Source organism: Haliaeetus albicilla, chromosome 5, assembly GCF_947461875.1.
Source record: "Haliaeetus albicilla chromosome 5, bHalAlb1.1, whole genome shotgun sequence".
Classification (NCBI taxonomy): Eukaryota; Metazoa; Chordata; class Aves; order Accipitriformes; family Accipitridae; genus Haliaeetus; species Haliaeetus albicilla.
In genome coordinates, this window is record NC_091487.1 from 30,218,914 (window position 1) to 30,239,693 (window position 20,780).

The 20,780-nt window shown below is 36.2% G+C and overlaps 1 protein-coding gene across 5 annotated transcripts in view; it reads right to left on the minus strand.

Annotated features, from left to right (window-relative positions):
• AKAP6 (A-kinase anchoring protein 6) overlaps positions 1-20,780 on the minus strand; it is a 291,528-nt gene that overhangs the window by 87,389 nt on the left and 183,359 nt on the right. For all 5 annotated transcript variants that reach the window (XM_069784017.1, XM_069784016.1, XM_069784015.1 and 2 more), the window contains exon 8: positions 3,786-3,934. In XM_069784017.1, coding sequence (XP_069640118.1) covers positions 3,786-3,934 — 149 coding nt within the window. The remainder of the gene's footprint in view (positions 1-3,785; positions 3,935-20,780) is intronic.

A 20,780-nucleotide genomic window follows, 5' to 3' on the forward strand; every position in this document is an offset into this window, starting at 1 on the left:
ACCCAGATAAGCACTAGGAAACAGCTAAACATTTTGATTTCTAGCTAAGTTCTAAGCAGGAACTCAAGCCAAAATGAAGAGTGAGAGAAACGGGATTCACTGGAAAAAGACCAGGAAGGGATGCAAGATGTAACAGGGATTTTTTTACCCCCATAGTTTACATACTGTGACTATTCTCTTTTTTGGTTTTCTGCTGTAAAATAAAGTCATCTGGGAGCATTTCTAAGCAAACTGTCTATGGCAGTTATTTGCCTGAGCCTAAAGATAGTGAAGTCAGCCTACAAAGCATCATCAATTTTTAAAAAAAATTTGATTGCAATATTTTTAATTGTTCTAAAATAACTCTGATATTAGAAAGGAAAAAAAAAAAAGCTTTGTTTTTAAAATGTATGCCTCACATCTAAATGGATGGATCTACTGATTACTATCAAATTACTGTTTGGAAGAGTACGTAAGTTACTAAGCCGTTAAAAAGATATTCAGGAAATGCAGCAATTGTAGGATCAGTGACAGGTTAAGATTAAAATGTACCTGTCAGTATTTCTGTAGTATATTGAATATTGCTTTTTTATTCAGATTCTATTTTTTCTGGGCTTAGCAGATCTTTTTTTTTTTCATATTGCCATAGGCAGAATTGGGGAAAGCATAACTTCTGAAATACTGATGTGTCACAGATGCAAGAACTATAGAAAAGATTTAATTTTGGTTGATTATCCAAATCCACCAACTGCTAAAAAAAGAATAAATTAGGTCATCTGTTTATTGCAAAAAAATATTCCCCCATTAGAAGTACCCAAACATTGCCAACAAGAATGCTGTAATATTAGTTAAAGGGCGGGTAACTATGGTTTCCTTAATGTAGGTTTGTTGGTTAATAAGCTAAAACCATTAGCTACATAATAACTAAAATGACATTAAGAAGTATATTTTATCTTGGTAAACAGGGAATCAGATATGCAGAGTTGCATGTCTAATCCCTTGAACCCTAAACATATTTCTTAAAATGTGGACATCAATTTATTATTTTGAATGAAAATTCATGAGCACCTTTCTCATGAGAAAACCAGTTCGTCTGTGGCATTAATAAATAAAAAGGAATGTGAAGCTATTTCCATCAGCCTTTTTCCCCATGTTTAACACACACTTCCAGTTTGTGTTATTTCTTTGATGGCATAACTCACATGGTATTTAGAAGTACTGTAAACACACTGGTATGCCTACCAAAAAAATTCAGCCAGACAAAAAATTCTTCCATGTTTCTGGGTCATCATTTTTTGGAACTCCTTTCATAGGTTTTTATTAGGAGGATATAGGTGAAATCAGAGTTCTGACCCTAACAGCTTTAAAATTGCCTTATATTCGGTGCATACTTGAAGCCACCTATAATGCATTTATCTCAAAGCCTCATTCATGAAGGCCCAATACTAGGTGATGACAGGATCCCAAGATCTGGCCTTCATGTTGTGTAAATATCGTATCCATATCTCCCAATAGTACCTGTATAAACTTCTCCCCAGTTTTGAGGGGATGCAATATTTCCAGCCAGACTTGCTGTAATATTTTGCAGCTGCTCTCAACTACTCTCAGTTACCGCTTGCTGCCTGGCTAGCTGGTGTTCTCCTGCAGTGGATATTCATTCTCTTCTCTTTCACTTTAGCCATTTTCATGCAGATACATGTAAGCCCGCTCTATCGCTGTTGTAACAGGAGTGTCGTTCTGCAGGAAATCTGTTCTTTACACACCCACTTATATCACCCTATCTGCAGATACTACTTTACCTATCTCAGTTTAGCTACCTGCACAAAGCTACCTCCCAAGTATTTCCCCCCGCTATATAAACAATTCTCCATCTACAGTAACTCTTGTTCTCACTCTTCTTTCTCTTAGGCCAGACTTCCACGACAGCTAATGGATAGATACCCTAATTTTCCCAGTTATGCAAATGGCCCCTTCTCTGTAGAGATCTCAGTCTCTAGCTAGGTCATCCTACTGTGGAATTTCTGTCCACAGTTTTTATGTAGTAGGGAAACTGTACTTTCCTGTATTTTCAAATAGCTGAAAGGCATTTCCACTGTGTTCAATACAATACCTCAGACTGGTTCAACTGGAAGTTTTCCATCTGAATTCAGCCCACCCTGGTTTCTGTAATGGCTAAATACATGGTATTGTATTTGTCTCCTTCAGGTCCTTGCAGCCCTTAAGCCACTGTTGAGCCTCTAAGGGCTGGGATGGCTATAAGGGCCCAGAAAGGTGGCCACGGCACAGAAAAGGTAGGGAACACTAGTAGGTTACCATTCCCAGTAATAAGCATGTAATTATGAGTGCAAACAAGTATATTTAAGATCCTATTTGCTTTACATATATGGTATGTAGAGTTATAAACTGTTTTTTTTCACGAGGCTTAAAGCTTTATGTCCCCTATCCTCAATAAAATCAAATGTTTGTTGATGCCTTACTCTCTTACGTCCCCCACAAAATTCCAACCTTAAGTCTTGCTCACATTCAACTGTGGCTGCAAAATTAGAAGCTGTTTTTGAATATGTAGCTCCCAGTGCACCTTTATATACATATACACACCAATTCTGAACAAATTATTTTTATGGTTGGCACTAGCTGCACTGGCGTGTTTGAGAATCTGACAGATTTCTGCATATGTAATCAAGATCTCAGTAATCCTACATAATTAGCCCACATCAACTTTTCTAAAACAGTCATCTTTCCGTATAATAAGAGGGGATGTTTACAAGGTTCATTTATCTTTACAGTCGGTAATTTAATAAAACTGTGTTTCCAAGACCTTGACATTGAGTTAACAATTGGAAAAGGAAGTTCTGGAGAAAAAGAACTCATGAACACCTTGGTCAATGACTTTCCTTGCATAGGAAACTGCAGGCAAAAGTTCTACTGTGTTTACTGGTTACAAGAAAGCGATCAAGGTGAGGATGTACCCAAAGAATGAACAATAGTTGGCTCCTTTGAAATGCTTTTGCCCCACACTTTTATGAACTCACAGGTATGTTCTTATGTTCACTTAGGGGAGCTAGCAGTTGGGAAGATACGGTTTTCAAAATACCTTCAAGAAAAAGCCTTAAATCAGAACTACAAGTTTTCTTGGCTGTGAAAAAGGGACGGGCAGCAAGATTTCACTTTAGCATAGTCCAGTGATTAATTTGTCCAAGGGTCTTTGCTCAAGCTATTAAAAAAGAGTGCTTTTATATATACACTTACATATATAAAATATGTATGTTTACATTTATTAAAAAACAGACTGAGAAGATCAAGTCAAGGGAAAACAATTAAAATTAAAGCTTTCTAGAAAAATACAAAATTGGGATATTTGAAATGGTGAACTATAAGCAAATGGCTTCATATTCATATTTCCTAGTCACGGGTAGAATAACGATTACAGAGAATTGTCTTGCAGGGGTATAAATACATTATAAAGATGCTTCCTTGGAAGATGCTAAGAAATCAAAAGATATGAAGCCATTGGAGGATAAAAGCCTGAAGCAAAAGGACACATTACATTTTTTTAAATCAGAACGATGGATTGCTATTAAATAATGTTAAGTAGTCCTATGAACAAACCATGATTTGGATAAATTATCTAGAACCCAATATTTTTTGCATTCATATATGAAAAAAATAAATATAGAGAGAGAGTTTTCCCCTGCTTCTTGGCCTAGGAAGAAAAATCCTGGTTAACTAGAACTAAGAAAAAGTATATCATGTAAAAAAAAATACAGATCAGTGAGAATAAAACAACAAAAAGAATAGTTCCCTACCCATTACTTCCCACTGTGTGAACTTTTGACATATCAGCAAACTCTTCCTTTCGCTTGCTACTAGTGTTGTACTGCTCACTGTACAGCTTTAAGGACATCTGTTCAACAGCATCTCTTTGTGCTTCCAGATAGCATAGCTGAACCTCAGCCTAGAAAAAGAAAACAAAGAGAAAAAAAACCACAACAGAACTTTAAAAAAAAAAATTCAGAAAGAATGCATTTAAAACAAGTACTTTTGGACTGCAACAATTTTAACCAAATGATCCACACTATCATTTTTCTTCTTGCATGATAGTCAAAAAGGCTGAACCATTAAGTCAGAGAAAAGTACAGTGTATTCCCAAATGCTAGAACTGAACTATTTAGGTTTCTATCAGAGAATGTGCTATATATTCCATGAGATGTATATCCAATCAAATGCTGCATAATGTCTGGACATGAACAAAAGAGATATTAGAAATCATGCACTATGACAAAACAGATAGATACATAAAATCATATTTCTCACAGGCTTCAAGACTGATATTGTTAACACGTTGCCTGTGCTTCATAATTAATGAAAGCCATATTGCTATAGGAATTTTTGTTTTAAATAGTACGTGTAAACAAACCCAAGCAAATTGGCATTATTCACATTCTGCTTTCCCATATCTGGCATCCACTGATTACTCAGCAATTTTAATTGCAAGGAAAAAGGCAATAAGTGAGATGTGCTGTTTTCCATCAGACTCTGTGCCTGGCCAGAAGAATGTTGAATAATATTTGGCATCATAACTTATTGAATAGACATTTTATTTATTGCAGCTGTGGTGATCAGTTTTATTCTGAGGCTCAGAGAACCAGATGATAAAAGGATGAAATCTGCTGTTTGCCACACTTGCCCCTAGGAACAGGACAAAGAACAGAGGGTAGAGTAAGTTCAAAAGCACTTTGGGACCAATATGCTATTGTTTTCTTTTAATATGCTTCACTGAAAGAAAAACGCATTACAAATTCTGATAATGCTTCAAGACCTGCTACTTCTGTGTAACTACATACTCTTATTTCCATTAGGAGGGGAAGGCCTGCTTAACTGTTTGGTGCTATGCTAAGTAAATGCAACAAGCATGGAGGAAATTTTGTGTAAGGACTCTCACATTTTCTACTGCAGGAGGCAAGGAAGTGAAGAGTTTGCTTGGCTGCCGACAGCATGACAGAGTTACCAATCTGTGGAACAACGGTAGCTGTGAAGAGAAAGCAGTGAAAGGGCTAGAAAGGAGGAAATCTGCAAAAAAACTGGGAAAATGCAGGCAAGTGAAGGGAAATAGGCACTGAAGAATGTCAGTAGGGAAAGTCTGAAGGAAGATTGGAATGTCTTTATAAGCTTGTGGTAATAACAGTTACATGTATATTTGCTTATGCCTTGCCTTGGTGCAATTTTTGCTGAGTAATAATGTAGCTGATTTGGAAATTCCATTTCCTTTTAAAATTTCTCTTTCAAACATTTACAGCTTTCTCTCTCAGTTGCTTCTTACAGTGAGATTTATTATGTTTGGCAGTAAACCCCAATATGTTTTTGAGAAATTAAAAAAAAAAACAACAAAAAATATTAGCAAATTTCCAAGGATATAGAAGATAAAAATTCCAAGTAAACGATGCAGGTCTTTTAGTGTGTACATAAATGAAATACAAGGCTTTCATACCTAGTCTAAAATAGTGGAAAATTAAACCACACAGTGTCACCAATGAAGAAACATTATCTGAATACAAGACTAATTAGTTGAGACTGTCCAGTTAGAGTAAAATGTTAAGGTCTGAGAGAGCTATAAAACATGCTCTTTCAGAAACTATAATTAAAACTGCTTTTTATATAACTCAGAAATGACCAAAAGCAGCAAATAAACAAACATCGTCACCTTCTTGTTCCCCGTCCACCCCCAAGTACATTTTCCTTTAGGTTGATAAACAATTCACTTCCATAGTATACAGGGGTTCCTGATCAAGTTTCTCTTTTGGAAGGATTCTTCACCAGTGAGGATAATCTTCCAGCTGAGTATTTTGTATTGTCCACATAAGGGTATGGATTTGTTCTTTTAATTTATTCTTACCAGAAAGAGGTTATTCACCAGTTGTTTTTATTTTGGTTATGATTGACATGACACTTTCAGTCTAAAGCCCTGTTGTAAGTGACCAGCAACTTTCTAAAACAATTACATTATCAATTAAAATCTTCATGATTGTTTTAAGCCTAGAGGTGAAATCTTGTGGAAAACTTTAAGCAAATAATTTCCCTTATTTTCAGGATGGGTTTGGAAAACAAGATAAGTAATTCTTGCCTTTTTCCTTTGGGTTTTGGGTGGTTTTTAGGGTGGGGTTTGAGGGGTTTGGGGGGGGGGTTTGACTGTTGTTGAAATTATGTATACAACCTCCTCTTCCCCCCACACCTCCCCCCACCTTCCAAAAGATGGGAATTCACATGTCACCTAAACTCTGGAACCTCACACATATGGATTAAAACTCAGCTCTTAACTATATGAACACATGCTATTTCTCAAAGAACACAACTATCCCAATGCTTGAGATACACATTTTTCTGGCATTTTCTAATTCCCCACTCTATAATTTCCTCTATATTTTAAAATAAGAAACAAGAAAAATAAAGCAAGCAGCTTGATACAGATCTTTCATTCTCTGTTCACTTGCAAAAATATTTGTAAACAGGCAAATCATTAATGTATATGGAAAATGGGAGAAGAAAAAGGAGGATGAAATAGAATAGTGGGGGGAAAGGAAAAACAGGATGGAAAGAGTAAATAAATATATGGAGAGGGATGAATGAGAAACCACTATTTCTTCCTCACAGGTATAAGGCCCTCTTGTACTGAGGATTATGAACTCCATCAACGTCATACTCTACGACTCCTGAATACAAGAAATTGTGTCCCAATTCTTGTACCTCAGAAGTATGATCCCTCTATAAATCAACTATTTTTGTTTTTAAACCCAATTTCTGTCTTCAACGATTGTGAATACTTACAGCAACTCAAACTCAGGCAGCACAGAGTTTCAGATGGATCTCTCTGATTTCTTTTTATGAATTCATCTATCTCGCTGCTGTACTTAAGCATTTTTTTGTCCCTGTTCCACTGATATCAACCGCAAATCCAAAGAGGCTTTGAAGACCTCGAGTAGGTATTGATCAGTTTAAGTCTCAAAACCCTACATTCTGCAGAAGCTGAACTAACAGGCACAAGGCACAATCTAGAAAATAGTACACAGCACAGATATGCAATAAATCTACTGCAGTTTATTTTCAAGTTAAAATCTTTAGTGATAACGAAAGACTAGTTTTGAAGTATTTTGGCAGAATAAGGTAGCAACTTTATTAATTGCTAATCAAATATAGAAAAGTGACTTGCTTTACCTTCTATCTTATTTGAAGTGTGTATTTTCAGATTGCCCTACCTGCGCTTTCTTGTTACTTAACACAGCTATAAGAACTTAATCTCTATCGCAAACACAGCTCTATGGACATGAATATCTAGCAAATCCTGAGAAAGTCTACTGAGATATGCATCATCCCAAATATATATAATAGAAATTGGGTGGGAGGCAATCATTCCTTTACTCTTAGTGCCCCATCTTAGAAGTGGAATTCAGTTTCTTCTTTTTTTCAGAGGATGTAGCAAGTCAGAATCTGAAAAATTGAACATGGAAAAAAAACGCCAAGGAATGATACTCAGCAGTTGTTTTCCACTTCATGGTCCTCTTCTAATTGACAATTTTTGCAGTAAAACCACAATAAATATGCCGGTGATGGTCTGGTTACACACTTGTAGAGATTCTCTAACAGTCACTGTCCTACCAGGATGGAATGAGTTTACAATATTCTGTTGTAAATTAAACTGAGATATTTCCAATAATCAAATGACAAAATGGTCTCATTTTCCTGACCCTGGAGGATCCAATCTCTAAACAAGACTATGAAAAAACACTAGTCTCTGGGGAAAAAACAGGGAAAAAATTCTATACTAGTGTCAAATATTCAGTTCTAGTGATCGATTAATTATGGTAAATATTTTCAAGGCTATTGTCAGAAAACTCATTTTCTACAAAGCAAGACCTTATAAATAAACTGAGGGAGCCTGGGGTGCAGAATCTGTTCCTTAAGACTGGCTTTGCATGACAACATAGAATGTCCTTTACTATACAGATCACTATATAACATGAAGGGGTAATCAGTGACAATACAAATCAATGAAAATACATTGTATTTCTTGTTAGACCTAATGTTAGAATGACCTTATTCTGAAGTGGAGAAAGACAAGACAAGGGATAATGGCTGTTACTGTGGGAGGAAGGAGATTGAAAGGTTATATTGTATACAGTGTCAAATGAGAGACTCAGAATTTACACCGAAGTAAATTGGAGATGAGAACTCAGAGCTAGTATTGTTCTGCTGCAAATTTTTTTTTTATATTGGAATGTACTAGAATAAATATCACTGAATTGGTGTTTGTCGTGGTTCAACCCCAGCCAGCAACCAAGCACCACGCAACCACTCACTCACCTCCCTCACAGCGAGATAGGGGAGAGAATCAGAAGGGTAAAAGTGAGAAAGCTCATGGGCTGAGATAAAGACAGTTTAATAGGCAAAGCAAAAGCCACACGTGCAAGCAAAGCAAACCAAGGAATCCATTCACCACTTCCCGTGGGCAGGCAGGCGTTCAGCCATCTCCAGGAAAGCAGGGCTCCATCACGCGTAACGGTCACTTGGGAAGACAAACGCCATCACTCTGAACGGCCCCCCCTTCCTTCTTCTTCCCCCAGCTTCATATACAGAACATGATGTCACATGGTCTGGAATACCCCTTGGGTCAGTTGGGGTCAGCTGTCCCAGCTGTGTCCCCTCCCAACTCCTTGTGCCCCCCCCAGCCTGCTCGCTGGTGGGGTGGGGTGAGGAGCAGAAAAGGCCTTGGCTCTGGGTAAGCACTGCCCAGCCAGAACAAAAACATCCCTGTGTTATAAGCACTGTTTCCAGCACAGATCCAAAAATTAGCCCCATACTAGCTACTGGGAAGAAAATTAACTCTATCCCAGCCAAAACCAGCACAGTATTGAAAGGAAAGTATTTTCAGACAGTGTTTCCTAGGGAGCACAAGTCTTTAGTTAAGAACTATGTTACTGTAAGCAAACTATTCTGTGTTTTAAATATACAAATTATAATACATTCAGTTGAATGTGAATTATGAAAGTATCCTATCTTGCATTATTATTTCTCTACAGTGCTGTAGAAAAACTATACCACTGCCACACTAGACTGTAATTACTATAAAATTACATATGAAATACAGACATAGTTCAATTCCACTGCCATTATCTGAACTTCAGCTGGGTAAAAACATTGTCTCTTAAATTAAAGCACAAATTCGAGTTTCCACCAAACAAGGAGGTGGTCAGATGGCATCATGCAGCATGCAGACTTAGAAGGTTCACCTATATGTATATTTTATAGAAGTGCAAACTCAGCTGCACTATTGTAAGAGGATGCACATCCCAGCTTGGCACTCTTTATATCTTTGTAATTGGTGAATTTCTTGAAAGATATAATTGGGAGTAATTCCTTACCAGAATTAAGTTGATCACAGTTGCACTTATGTGGTCATATCTATGCCCTCAAGCATTTTTTGTTGTTTTCTGTTCACAATATTCTGTCTATTTCTCCACATGATAAAGTTGTGGAGAAAGCTTTATTACAGGACATGAAACAGACCCTGGCTCTGTCACAGATGCAGCTACTGAATAAAATTATGTTGAGGAGTACACAGCTCAAAATATCTTCTATGGAGATGTAGCTTACAGAAAGAGTTCTTTGGCAGGCAGGAGTTTGACCAAAGACTCTATACAGACAGACTTCATCATCCACCACTCTGTCCCCACAGCCAGCCAACAAGTCTGTTGCTGAAAACATTTAGGGTAGAAGCAGTACTTCCAAGAAGTCACCCCAGCATTTAAAATGGCATTGTATAACAGAATCATAGGATCATTTAGGTTGGAAAAGACCTTTAAGGTCATCGAGTCCACCACTTGGCAATGTTAGGCTTCTTGGACTTCAAGTCACTTCTTGGAAGTACTGCTTCTACCCTAAGTGTAGGCATTTGTTTTTGTTGTTGAAGCAGGATGGTAACTCTTATCTTCTGTTGTTTTTTTTTCTTTTCTCTTCCCCCCCCACTCCTTCTGCATAATTAAAACAGGGACATTGCTGCAGTTGACTTCTTTCGCAGTCTGTTACCCTTCTTGCTTTTGGCTCTCCTGCCTCTTCAATCCTTCATCTTGCACACTCTCTTCAGGACTGAATCAGATTAAAAAATAATCCTACAGCATAAAATGTGTTTACTGAAAGTTGAACATTTGATAGTCCTATTATAAAGGACACGCTGTGTTTTGATCATGCAGGAAATTAATTCTGTTAATCAGGGCATGCTTGTTACCAGTTAAAATCTTAGCAAAGTGTTTTTATCATCATAAATCTCAGAAATGCTTTTATAGTAGTAATAACTTTATCACTTTGTTTTTCAGTGTACTAAAACCATCACAACAATGTGAAACCTCCACATAGAATGAACAAAATTACAAGGCAACAACATTCTTGCTTATCAAGGTACTTAAACTCATTGTAGAGTTTAAGTAACAGCAGTAACAGCAAAGTGAATTTTAAGCCTGTCCACAGGAGCCATAAAATGAAATTTTAGATAGAGTAGGGCTGTGTTATAGTAAGTAGAGCTTCAGGCAATTCCAAGAGCCATCAGAAATAACAGGGGGCAACACCTTTTTGCAGGGTTTCCCTTGGCTTTCAGAAACACTTTTTTTTTTTTTTCTGTTTTGTTATAAAGATTAGGAACATGACCTGTGACTTCAGGACTGTGGAGTACAAATGCAATCAGTAGCGTGGCCTCAGCAGCATTGTCTGACCAAATCCATGGAGGTGTCCTGATCATGCTGTTAATTTAAAATCTGGAACTCTGGTGTCTAATTCCTGACTGTCCCCCTGCCTTTGGTTCTGTTCAGTGTGACACTAAATACAACACAAGAGCGTGGCCTGCCCTGTGCAGCAAACAGATCTCAGCTATGTACCCAGAGAAGTTCCCTATATCACAAATACCAAAAAAGCATTGAAGACAAGTATGAAAGGATTAACCCCTCCAGAGACTTCCAAGACTGTGGATAGTTTCCGACAATAGCATCCCAAAATGGCAGGGTGAAAAAAAGTCCTTGTAAGAGTGGGAATTCAGCAATGGCCAGTATCTTTTGCTACTTTTCTCGTCTTCCAGGTCTGCACCTCCAGCCTGCAGAACAAGAGAGTGACAGGCAGGATGCAAAAAAGGGATTGTAACAACCAGGGGCCAGGTGGGGAACAGGCTTGCTCTGACAACAGAAAGGGCTGGGATGACAGAACAGTGCTTGCTAAAACCAGGCAGAATACACAAATTAACAAGGATGCAGATCCAGCCGAACCCATCAACATAACAGTTAAGAGTGCACTTCATCGAAACTGCCACATGCCTTCCAGCTCCTTCAGTGACACTTCTTCCCTTGCCAAAAACAAGGACTGTAAGCCCAAATAGTCCCATTCTTACAAATCCAGAAGAATCTGTCCTATTAAAGTAGCAAATCATCAACTCAACCTTTTGTCTTGTTTTTTTTCCTGTCTGGCAAAGAAAACAATTTGTTATGGCAGGTCAGAACACAGATATGTTGTACTTAAACACAAGGTTGAATACCTTTCCAGGACAGCCTCAAGATCCCCAAGTAGTCAAGAAGAAGAAAGACTAGTCAGACACAGAAAGTCTTTCCTCAATGTGCTAAAATTGTAAACTTAATCTTACTTAATTAAAACCTCCATTATTTGCACAGGTCTGATTGTTCCTACCATTCCCTCTGTTTGCACTTTTAGAGCAATGAAGTGGCTTAAAAAGAGATTGTTAAAGAGTCTGCATATCATCCAAAGCACTGATATTTCTAAAAGTCATGCTCCTCTAAAAGGCTTGTGTACCAAACCACATGGACAGGCAACACACCTAACTCGGTCTGTAAGGCTGGGTATTCAAAATGGCCATGGCCTTAAGGTTAAAGTTACCAATGTTCAGAATTCAGGACAGCACACATGTGCAAGAGAAATTCCAGAGTGATGGTGCACATTCCTCCGCCCCCAACTCTGCAGCAGATTGACACGTACATTTCTATTTAAAAATAATGAGGGAAGGTAGGTCTTGCAAAACCAATACCTCCTAGGAAAAACTACCCAACACATCCCAAGAAGGCATGACTGAACTAATATAAAAATGTTACGGCCTTTTTCTTGGAAATTTTGCTCAGAGATCTACTTTGAGCATATTTTAGAGAAATCTCTTTTCTCACCACTGGGAGCTGTACTGCCTTACAGTGAAATGAAACCTGATGACTTATTTGTAGAAAGTGGCTTCCAAGTTATCTGAATTTATTATAATGAAAAATCTCATTTGGAAGTAAATGTAAGGTAATTATTTACTTCTTTAAACTTGCAATGTATGAATCTGAAGTTACTTTGGTAATAGACATTGACTGTTAATTAATTTTACCGTACTGTAATAGTATTACTGTTTTATGTTTTGGTATCTTTTAATGAGCAGAGATTTTTGTGTAATTCTGTTACTTATGCTGAAAGGAACATACATAAAATGTAGAAATGACTAGTAGGATGATGCCATACTACAGAAAAAATGTGAAATCTTTTTTCTGTAATACTACATAATTTGTGTGCATGTTACATAGTAATTATTTTAAATACTGCATAAAGAGTTCGATTTTTTTTTCCAAGTAGCTCCATTTTAAACTTCTATATGCTTGAGAAATGTTTCATATTTATTAACCTAATCATTACAAATATGTATATATATATAACAACTAGTTCCACAATTTCCTATACGTACCCACTCACAAAATTGCAGAAGTTTGGGGCTAAAGACTCCTTTTGATTCAATATTTTGAGTGGCTCAATAGTATCAAGCATTTTCAAGTCCAAAGTCCTACACTAAGCTTACCACAAAGGCTCTCATTGAATCCTTATTTGGCTTGTTCTGAAATTGAAGTAGTTCCTTTCCATGCCTAGATCGTCTATTTGATGTTATATTACCCCTAGATATGGGAATGTTTTCATACTATAAAATGTAAGTAGTTTTGTTTGTTTGTTTTTTAAATTAAGATCACTTCTCCCCCTCTTACTGGGAGAATTTTTTTTTTCAACAACTTTTTAGATATTTAACTATTAATGATATAAAATTGTGCAGACGTGAACACCTGACTCTGTCTCCACTGCAAGATTAAATAAGAATAGGCAGAGTATGAAGGAGGATAAAAACTACATGTTAACTTAATGAATTTATTTAATAACAGCAAGGAAATGTAGAGTAGGTATTTTTCTCTGTACATTATTTTTCCTATCCGTATACATGTGAGAGATATATATATACGTGTTTTGAGGAAAATTAGAAACAGAAAATTCATAAAAGAATTTTGAGGGAATTTTAAAAAATATTTTTAGTAGAATATTAGTAATTATTGCAGCAACAGCAAAACATATACCTGAATATGTTGATTTGTACAACTGCCTTGCTGTGTATAAAAAGCAGGCACAGACTGCTGCTCCTTTGAGTTTATTTATGATCCTCAGATGAGGACCCTCTTGAAGCACCTGACACCTACTGAAGTAGAGGAAACTGTGAAAAGATAACTGTTTTAAACATAAAATATTTGTATTGCTGAGAGGTCAGCTTTGCCGCTGCTGACTTCATTGCAATTTGCATACTATTAAAGCATTACCCATAATGTTTGTAAAATTTAATTTTAAAGCTATGCTGTTAAAGATGTTTGCTGAATTGTAAGCACCTAGGACATTTGGGAAATTTGTTAACACTTTGATAGTATTTCTGCCTCACTTTGCTTTTTATTTAACCCTCCCCCCCAACCACACACTTATTATTCTCTTTTTCCATTTTACGACAATGAATCTCATTTTAATGCAAGATGAGATACTTAAAAAAACCCCAGTATACTGCAACAGTACAGTAATGGAGATAACTTCTCCTTTTATTCTCAATATATTTAAGTTTGTTAAAAATGTCACTAACTTATTTACTTTTTGCTGGGGGCTGAGATCCAATTATACTCCTATAGACTAGAGGTGATGGTTATGATTTTCTACTTCACTCTAATACACGCTTTCTCATTAAATCTCACAGCTCGGTAATCACAGTCATCACATTTGTGTTTCAGTGCTGCATTCATGCTCACATTCTCTTCCCCTGGATTTCCATCCTCCTTCCCCCACCCCCTCCCCCAAGATCTTTATTTACTCCCTGGCAGAAACTGCAAAATTAAAGATGTATAATGTACAGGTACAATATTTGCTTCCTTTGCTCTGCCAGACTAGCACTTCACTCTAAAATACACTTTGCGAAGAACTGATATTAACTGGGTTACTATTGTACATGAACTACTGTTCCTCTGTGAAGTACTATAAAAAAGTTGTCCTTAGATGATAATGGAAAGGATGGAGTAAAGCAGGAACTACAAGAATTACTTTACATATTAATAACAACAATTTAGTTATCAAAACAGTACAGAACAAGAATGCCTTTATACTGTGCTTTAAAAAATTTAGCTTCCTAGGGTTCTAATAGTCTTTTCCTATGGTTCAGGAATGCACAGTAGCACTCAGCCCAGCGCCTGTATCCTTATTTCAAAGAGAATCATTCAAACCGACATCCACCCTGTCAAGAATCTTGACTTTGAGCTGCTAATGCAGAATAAAAATCAATATAAATTTTGATCATTTGATGAATATTTACTTCTTTCTTTGGAGCCTGGGGATTTAGAATTGAAAACTGCTGAATCAAGTCATTTTATTTTTTTGTGTTTGTGCCAACACCAATTTACTACCCTCCTGAAAGTTCCTGAACAAGATGTCTCATGTGGCATACATGTTGGTTTTTCCTGTCAATCATAACTGTGTGCCAGTAGGGAACTATAAACATTTTCCTTTCATACTCTTAGTTGTCCAAAAAGGAGTATTTTGATTACTTGCCTGGAAAAGGTAAACTTGTCTTATTTAGACATAACTGTAGAATGCCTATGTCTATTTTTCTTGGACTGCTGCGGTGCCTAAATTGATACTATCTATTATACATTTTCTTTTCAGTATGAGTTGCTTCATATGAAGAAACAGTTTACAATCATTGCAAACAAAGCTTAGTAACACAAAACAGATAAAGATCTATATTGACATTATCAGTTCCCCTATGTATTTTCTGAAAAACTGCATGAAAATTCTGACCAGTATAATTTGCACCAAATGTTTGTGAAAATGAAGATAGCAGGAGATAAATAGATCCCACAAGCGAGCAATTAAGATGCAACTCCAGTTTGCATTTCATCTTAAAAAGAAATGTACCTTCAATCTTAATAAAATGAGCTTCTAAAAAATGTGTATGTAAAGCTCCTATGTTTCCATAGTGATTTGTGGGGGGTGGGGGGCAGAGGGAAAAGGAAAAACGATGCTTCTAAATTTGAAAAAGACCTAGATTAGTTTAACAAGAACTGTAAATGCAAGCAATTTTCATCTTGCAAAATTTTTTTATATATGACTCAGTGGCAGACAGGCTTTATCTTAAGGAGCAATTTTGTTGGTCTCTTATAAATTAAATAAAAGTGGCAGCAGCTGTCTTTCAGAAGGCTGATATAGGCTTGCATAGTCATATGATATTATGTAGACAGATGTTTTAAATAAAATAAAATATTTAGATTGCTAGATACCTTGCTAGATACAAAGGCAATTATAGGATGTCTTTGTTAAATTAAATTTCTCATTCTTCTGAGAAGAAAAAAAGGGAATTGTCCTGGAAACTGTACCAACAGGAAATGATTCTATATCTAAAACAGCTGGAGACTGTAACTAATATAAATTTACTTGAAAATAAAAATGCTGTATGCCTCTAGAGACATGCAGCAACATGCAGTAAAAACAGATGTGATATAAAATTATTTTTTAAAACCTCAGTTTATATATACATATAAAATATTAAGATATGATCCACTCATGTAGAGAGACTGTTCAAGGCTAAGACAAAGTAACAGAACAATTAAAGCCCTAAAATGTAACAAAAGTGACATCTCTTTTCTAACAATAAAAACTTTTTTTCATGAATACTGTCTTTTCAGAAACATGTTAGACACCTTACTTTGACAAGGATTCTAATGTGATAACACTTTATTGCATTACCAAGACAAAATTTAGTGGAAACCTTTTATCTCAGCACTTTAAGGTAGATTTTGATTCACATCTATGTTATGTGTGTCAAAGCTCCAAAAATAACTTTAAAAGAAAAACCAATATCCAGCACTCAAATTCTTTAGATACTGTATTTAGGAAAGCGTTCCACAGTGCAAAAGGGAATTTTGCCAGGGTAAAGACTGCACAATTTGGTCTTATGTGAACTCTTTAAAAAATATACCACACATTCTAGCCCCTGACTACCTAATGCAACTCAATCTATTTGCTCTTTCCATTTTTGTTGAAAACACCACAGTATAACAGACTGCTTTCTGTGTACTTGCAGTTGTTTTACTCTTCCCCAAGACCTCCGTTACAAACTTGTCATGACTCCAGGCCCAAATCTGCTGATTTGGCTAAAGCACCTAAGGTCTTCACTTATTCATAAAGCAAACATTCCGGGAGGAGTACATATGCCAAAACGTAAGAATAAGAACTATACAGGTGTGCCTTTCAAATCACCATTGACAAAAATCCATCCAAATTTGCATGGCTGCCTTCTTCCTTGCTCCCTAATAACATGATACTGTAGAATCACTTGTTCAGGGTGCTTTTTATGTAATATTGTTCCATAATTTGAACAATGAATTAAACATTTTTCTCTCTCTCATATCTAACAAAAACACCCCAGCTAAATAAAACCAAACCAAATACACCCAAGATATCGAAAGTGCTATAGTCCCTATACAGCAAGAGAAGTAAATGGTGTTAAAGATTCCTTTCAGAAAGCTTCAGGTTGGATTGCTTTCATTTTTTCCAATAGCCTTAATTGGCTAAGTGCCTTTGGGCCAACTAATACCCAGAGAGACCTAAACTCAGTAATCTTGTAAATACAATGATTTCAACAGATATTCATCAAAGACATGACCATTACACAAGATACTGCCCGTTTGGTGCTGTATTACTTCTCATTTAAAATGTAGTTAAAATTCCTGAATTAATACAAGATTTACTGTTACAGTATTCTGTGCTACCAAGAGTCCAACAAACAGGAGACATTTGGCTATTATTACTTAAGTTTAGACAGATATTTAAATGGATACAAACAAACATTTTCATTTCACAAGGAAAATGAGCCAGGTCCAAAGCATACTGAGAATAGCAAAATCATTCCTCTCAAGATGTAGATGTCCAAAGATGACATATGTGTGTAACAAATATTCACATGACTATACAACTGCATAATTTAATCTTTTTCCTTCAAACAGTATTAGGAAGTATAACTGAGATTACAATAACATATCACAGTATCATATGCATACCTGCTGCATCTTTTTATTTTAACACCTGAGCCATGAAAATGTGACTTTTCCGCAGCTAAAATAAGATGCATATTTACTCAGGGAATCTGAAGTTCAAGTACTACAAAAAATATCTGTCAAGGGAAAGCTTTAATTAAAGGATGCACATTTCCAGTAACCATAAATAAGACAATACTTTGTGCCCATAGAGTACATGTAAAAAACCATTATACTGTTAAAGAAGTTGAGTATTACTACATGTGGATTCTGGGCACTCAGATTATGATAAACCTTAATCTGTTTCTGGAGACAAAAAAAGTGTGAGTTCTAAACTATCTAATGACCTTACAACATGATGTGGGCTCCTTAGAAGTGAAAATAGCAACAAAAGTCATTACACACTGATTAATCTAGACCCAAGAGAGGTCACAAACTGATAACTCATAAGTCAAGGGTCACTACAATATTTTAAGACAAGTATTTTAAATGCAGTTTGGTAAAAGGGTTTTATTCTAATCTCACAAATTCCTTAAACAGATTGATTGATACTGTGAAGATTTTTTTGCTTTTGTCATAGCATTAATTAAAATGGAGGCATTAAGCCTGAGTGTTACAATAGACTGTTACAGCTTTTATTAACAGGCACAGGCAATCTATTATACAGATAGTCAGCACCTACTGTAGTGGGATGGTCTAAGGCCTAAGGACATTTTTAGCAGGAAAATATATGGGTACAGGTGAGAGATCCTGATAATATAGCCACAGGCTAACCTTGCGCTCCAGGTCTTCTTTGCTGAGCGTCATTGAAAACTGAGCCTCCAGTGGTCTGTTTCCACAGAGGTCACATAGCAATTACGCTTGGAGATACTTTTGCATTACATGTTCGACTAAAATTTGGATCCTACCACAGAACCCTACATCCATTCTTCAACTGTGTGTCCAAAAGAACAAAAGTTAGCATGCTTTTTTTGGATCTTGGTTTCATTACAACTGAACCATCAATGTCTTATTGGAGTAGGCTCAGATTAAAAGTTCAAGTCTTGGAGCTATCAGGAATAATTACCATAGAAAGTTGTATGGTAGCAGGACATTACGGTCTTGTTTATGGAGCTTAGGTAGAATTTCCAATCAGCATGATTGCATCTATTTCTAGTGCTTTGTTAATCGCTTCCTGAAGCTGCTCATTAAAAGCTCCTATGTCAACACGTAATGCTGTGGTGGCTGAAACAGAGATTGGGAATACAATCACATCTCTTGGCTTGGCTAAGAGGTACACTGCAACATTGCACACTTTATCACAAATGCTGCTTTCCCATTTGATAAAATGCCTTACCATGTCATGGAACAGTGGTCATTTATTTCAGAGGAACAAGCTGAATCTTCACCATTAAACGCTGGATGTGAGTAAACATCATTCTATTTTTGTCTCCCTCAACAATGGAATTGCAGTGAGACCCAAGTACAGCAATTTAACATCTCTCTTACAACAGCCACAGAAGTGATGACAGCCCTAGACAATAATCACTTGCCAATACCATAGTACTTACCTACCAACTGTGAAAGCTCTCATAGCTGTAGTCAATAATTGAACCGACCAATTCCACTGTGCTGCATGTGATTGGTGATATTATCCCTTTAAGTGTGTTATTTAAGTTTGCAATGCAGTTAATTGAAACCCTACTAGATGCAAATCAAAAGTTTCAGCCTTAATTGAGATATTTTGAAAATTGAACCCATTGCTTCAGGCAGGTGCTACATGAGATTCCATTAATATAGGTAATTAACATTAGCCTCTGCTTTAATTAACATGCACACTTTAATTAGTAAAGCATTAACCAACATTAAAAAATCTGATCTTCATGCATCACAAAAACTGCAAAGTTATGACTATGTTATTTTTTTCCAAGACTGTAAATCATACAACATATCAATTCTTACTTTCTTTAAATACATCATGATATTTTTTTAAAAAATATACATATAAAATCTACATCTTCTTTAACTGAACATTTAAAATAGCAGGAAAGATTTCTTAAGAATATCTAAAATATGAAGAAAGCTCACATAATACTTTGAAACTTCTGTCTAAAATTTATAAATATGTATATTATATATATGTGTGTGTGTATCTAAATAGTTGCTTTATAAATGAAAATAATTCAGCTGTAATCAGATCCATTGTTCACTGTTAATTCTATGGCAGAGTCCAAGACAGTATTTTCCGGAGCTGGCATTTTAAAAATAAATGTCCTGTCAACAGTACTAGCTTTGTTTCCCATTGTGCTTGTTTTAACACGTAACATTTTAACATCATGCTGCTCCCCAGAGTAAGTAAGCCTATGACTGCAAACACATGTTTGCAAACATGAACTGAATGTCTTCTTGAGTTTGCTCAGAGCCTTAAACAACATCCTCAAGAACTAGCCTGTTGCTCCAAAACTTTTTGCCCTACTGTGTCACAAAGCCCACTGCTGAGCATCATCACCTCTGGGAGCTCAAGTCACTGGGGAGCTGTAGTGATACAACTGAGCTGGTTCAAGATCAGCCTTTCTGCCCAGCAGGTCCCATTTACAGTTGTACAAGTTCTATAAGCAAGGGAAATTGAACAAGTGCAGTTACACTTATGCTTTCAAACCAAATACAGGAATATTTCTTTGATACGGACAAGGTCTTTATGACTCTGTTTTATTTTGCATCTGAAGTTAAAATTCTTATTTAGAAGCATATCTAACATAAGGAACCCCATCCAAGCCTATAAAACTAAATGGTGCAGAGCTCCAGCCTAAAAATCCTTCTTTAAATAAAATTTAACATCAGTATCTTTCAAAATACATTTCCAAACAATGCAAAGATACCTTCATCTTCCTAATCCTCCCCTTCTGTTATGCGTTTACCCATATGATCCTGACAGCTTTGCTTTAAATACGTTAAGTTCCATTTCTACAACCTCATTATTACCACAAAGAAGATTTCTGATCCACTCACTTTATTTCCTGTGAGTGGATTTATTTCCTGTTTCCTTTCTCAATATGTAGAGGTGGAATGTGTATTAATTATTGTTATACAGTTCTCACAGCAAGATGTTGGATGTGTTGGCTTGAATAATACTGTCAGCTGAAACCTAGATCTGTTTCTACAATTTCTGCACGTTCTGAACCTCCACTACATTTGGCAATCAAAGGAATGGACAATGTTAAAGGACTATATACGCTATTCATATTGCATCCAAATATCTGCAGATCTCAAAGACAGCATGTACATGTGCAGAGAAAAGAGTATGTCCTTTCTGAAGCTCCTAGAAGTACCACATCAATGTCACATCAGGGTTCTCTTTGTTTCTTTTTGTTAAATGGGAAAGAACTTTCATGAAAGAAACATGAAGACAAAAAAATGCTTTAAAACTGGAAA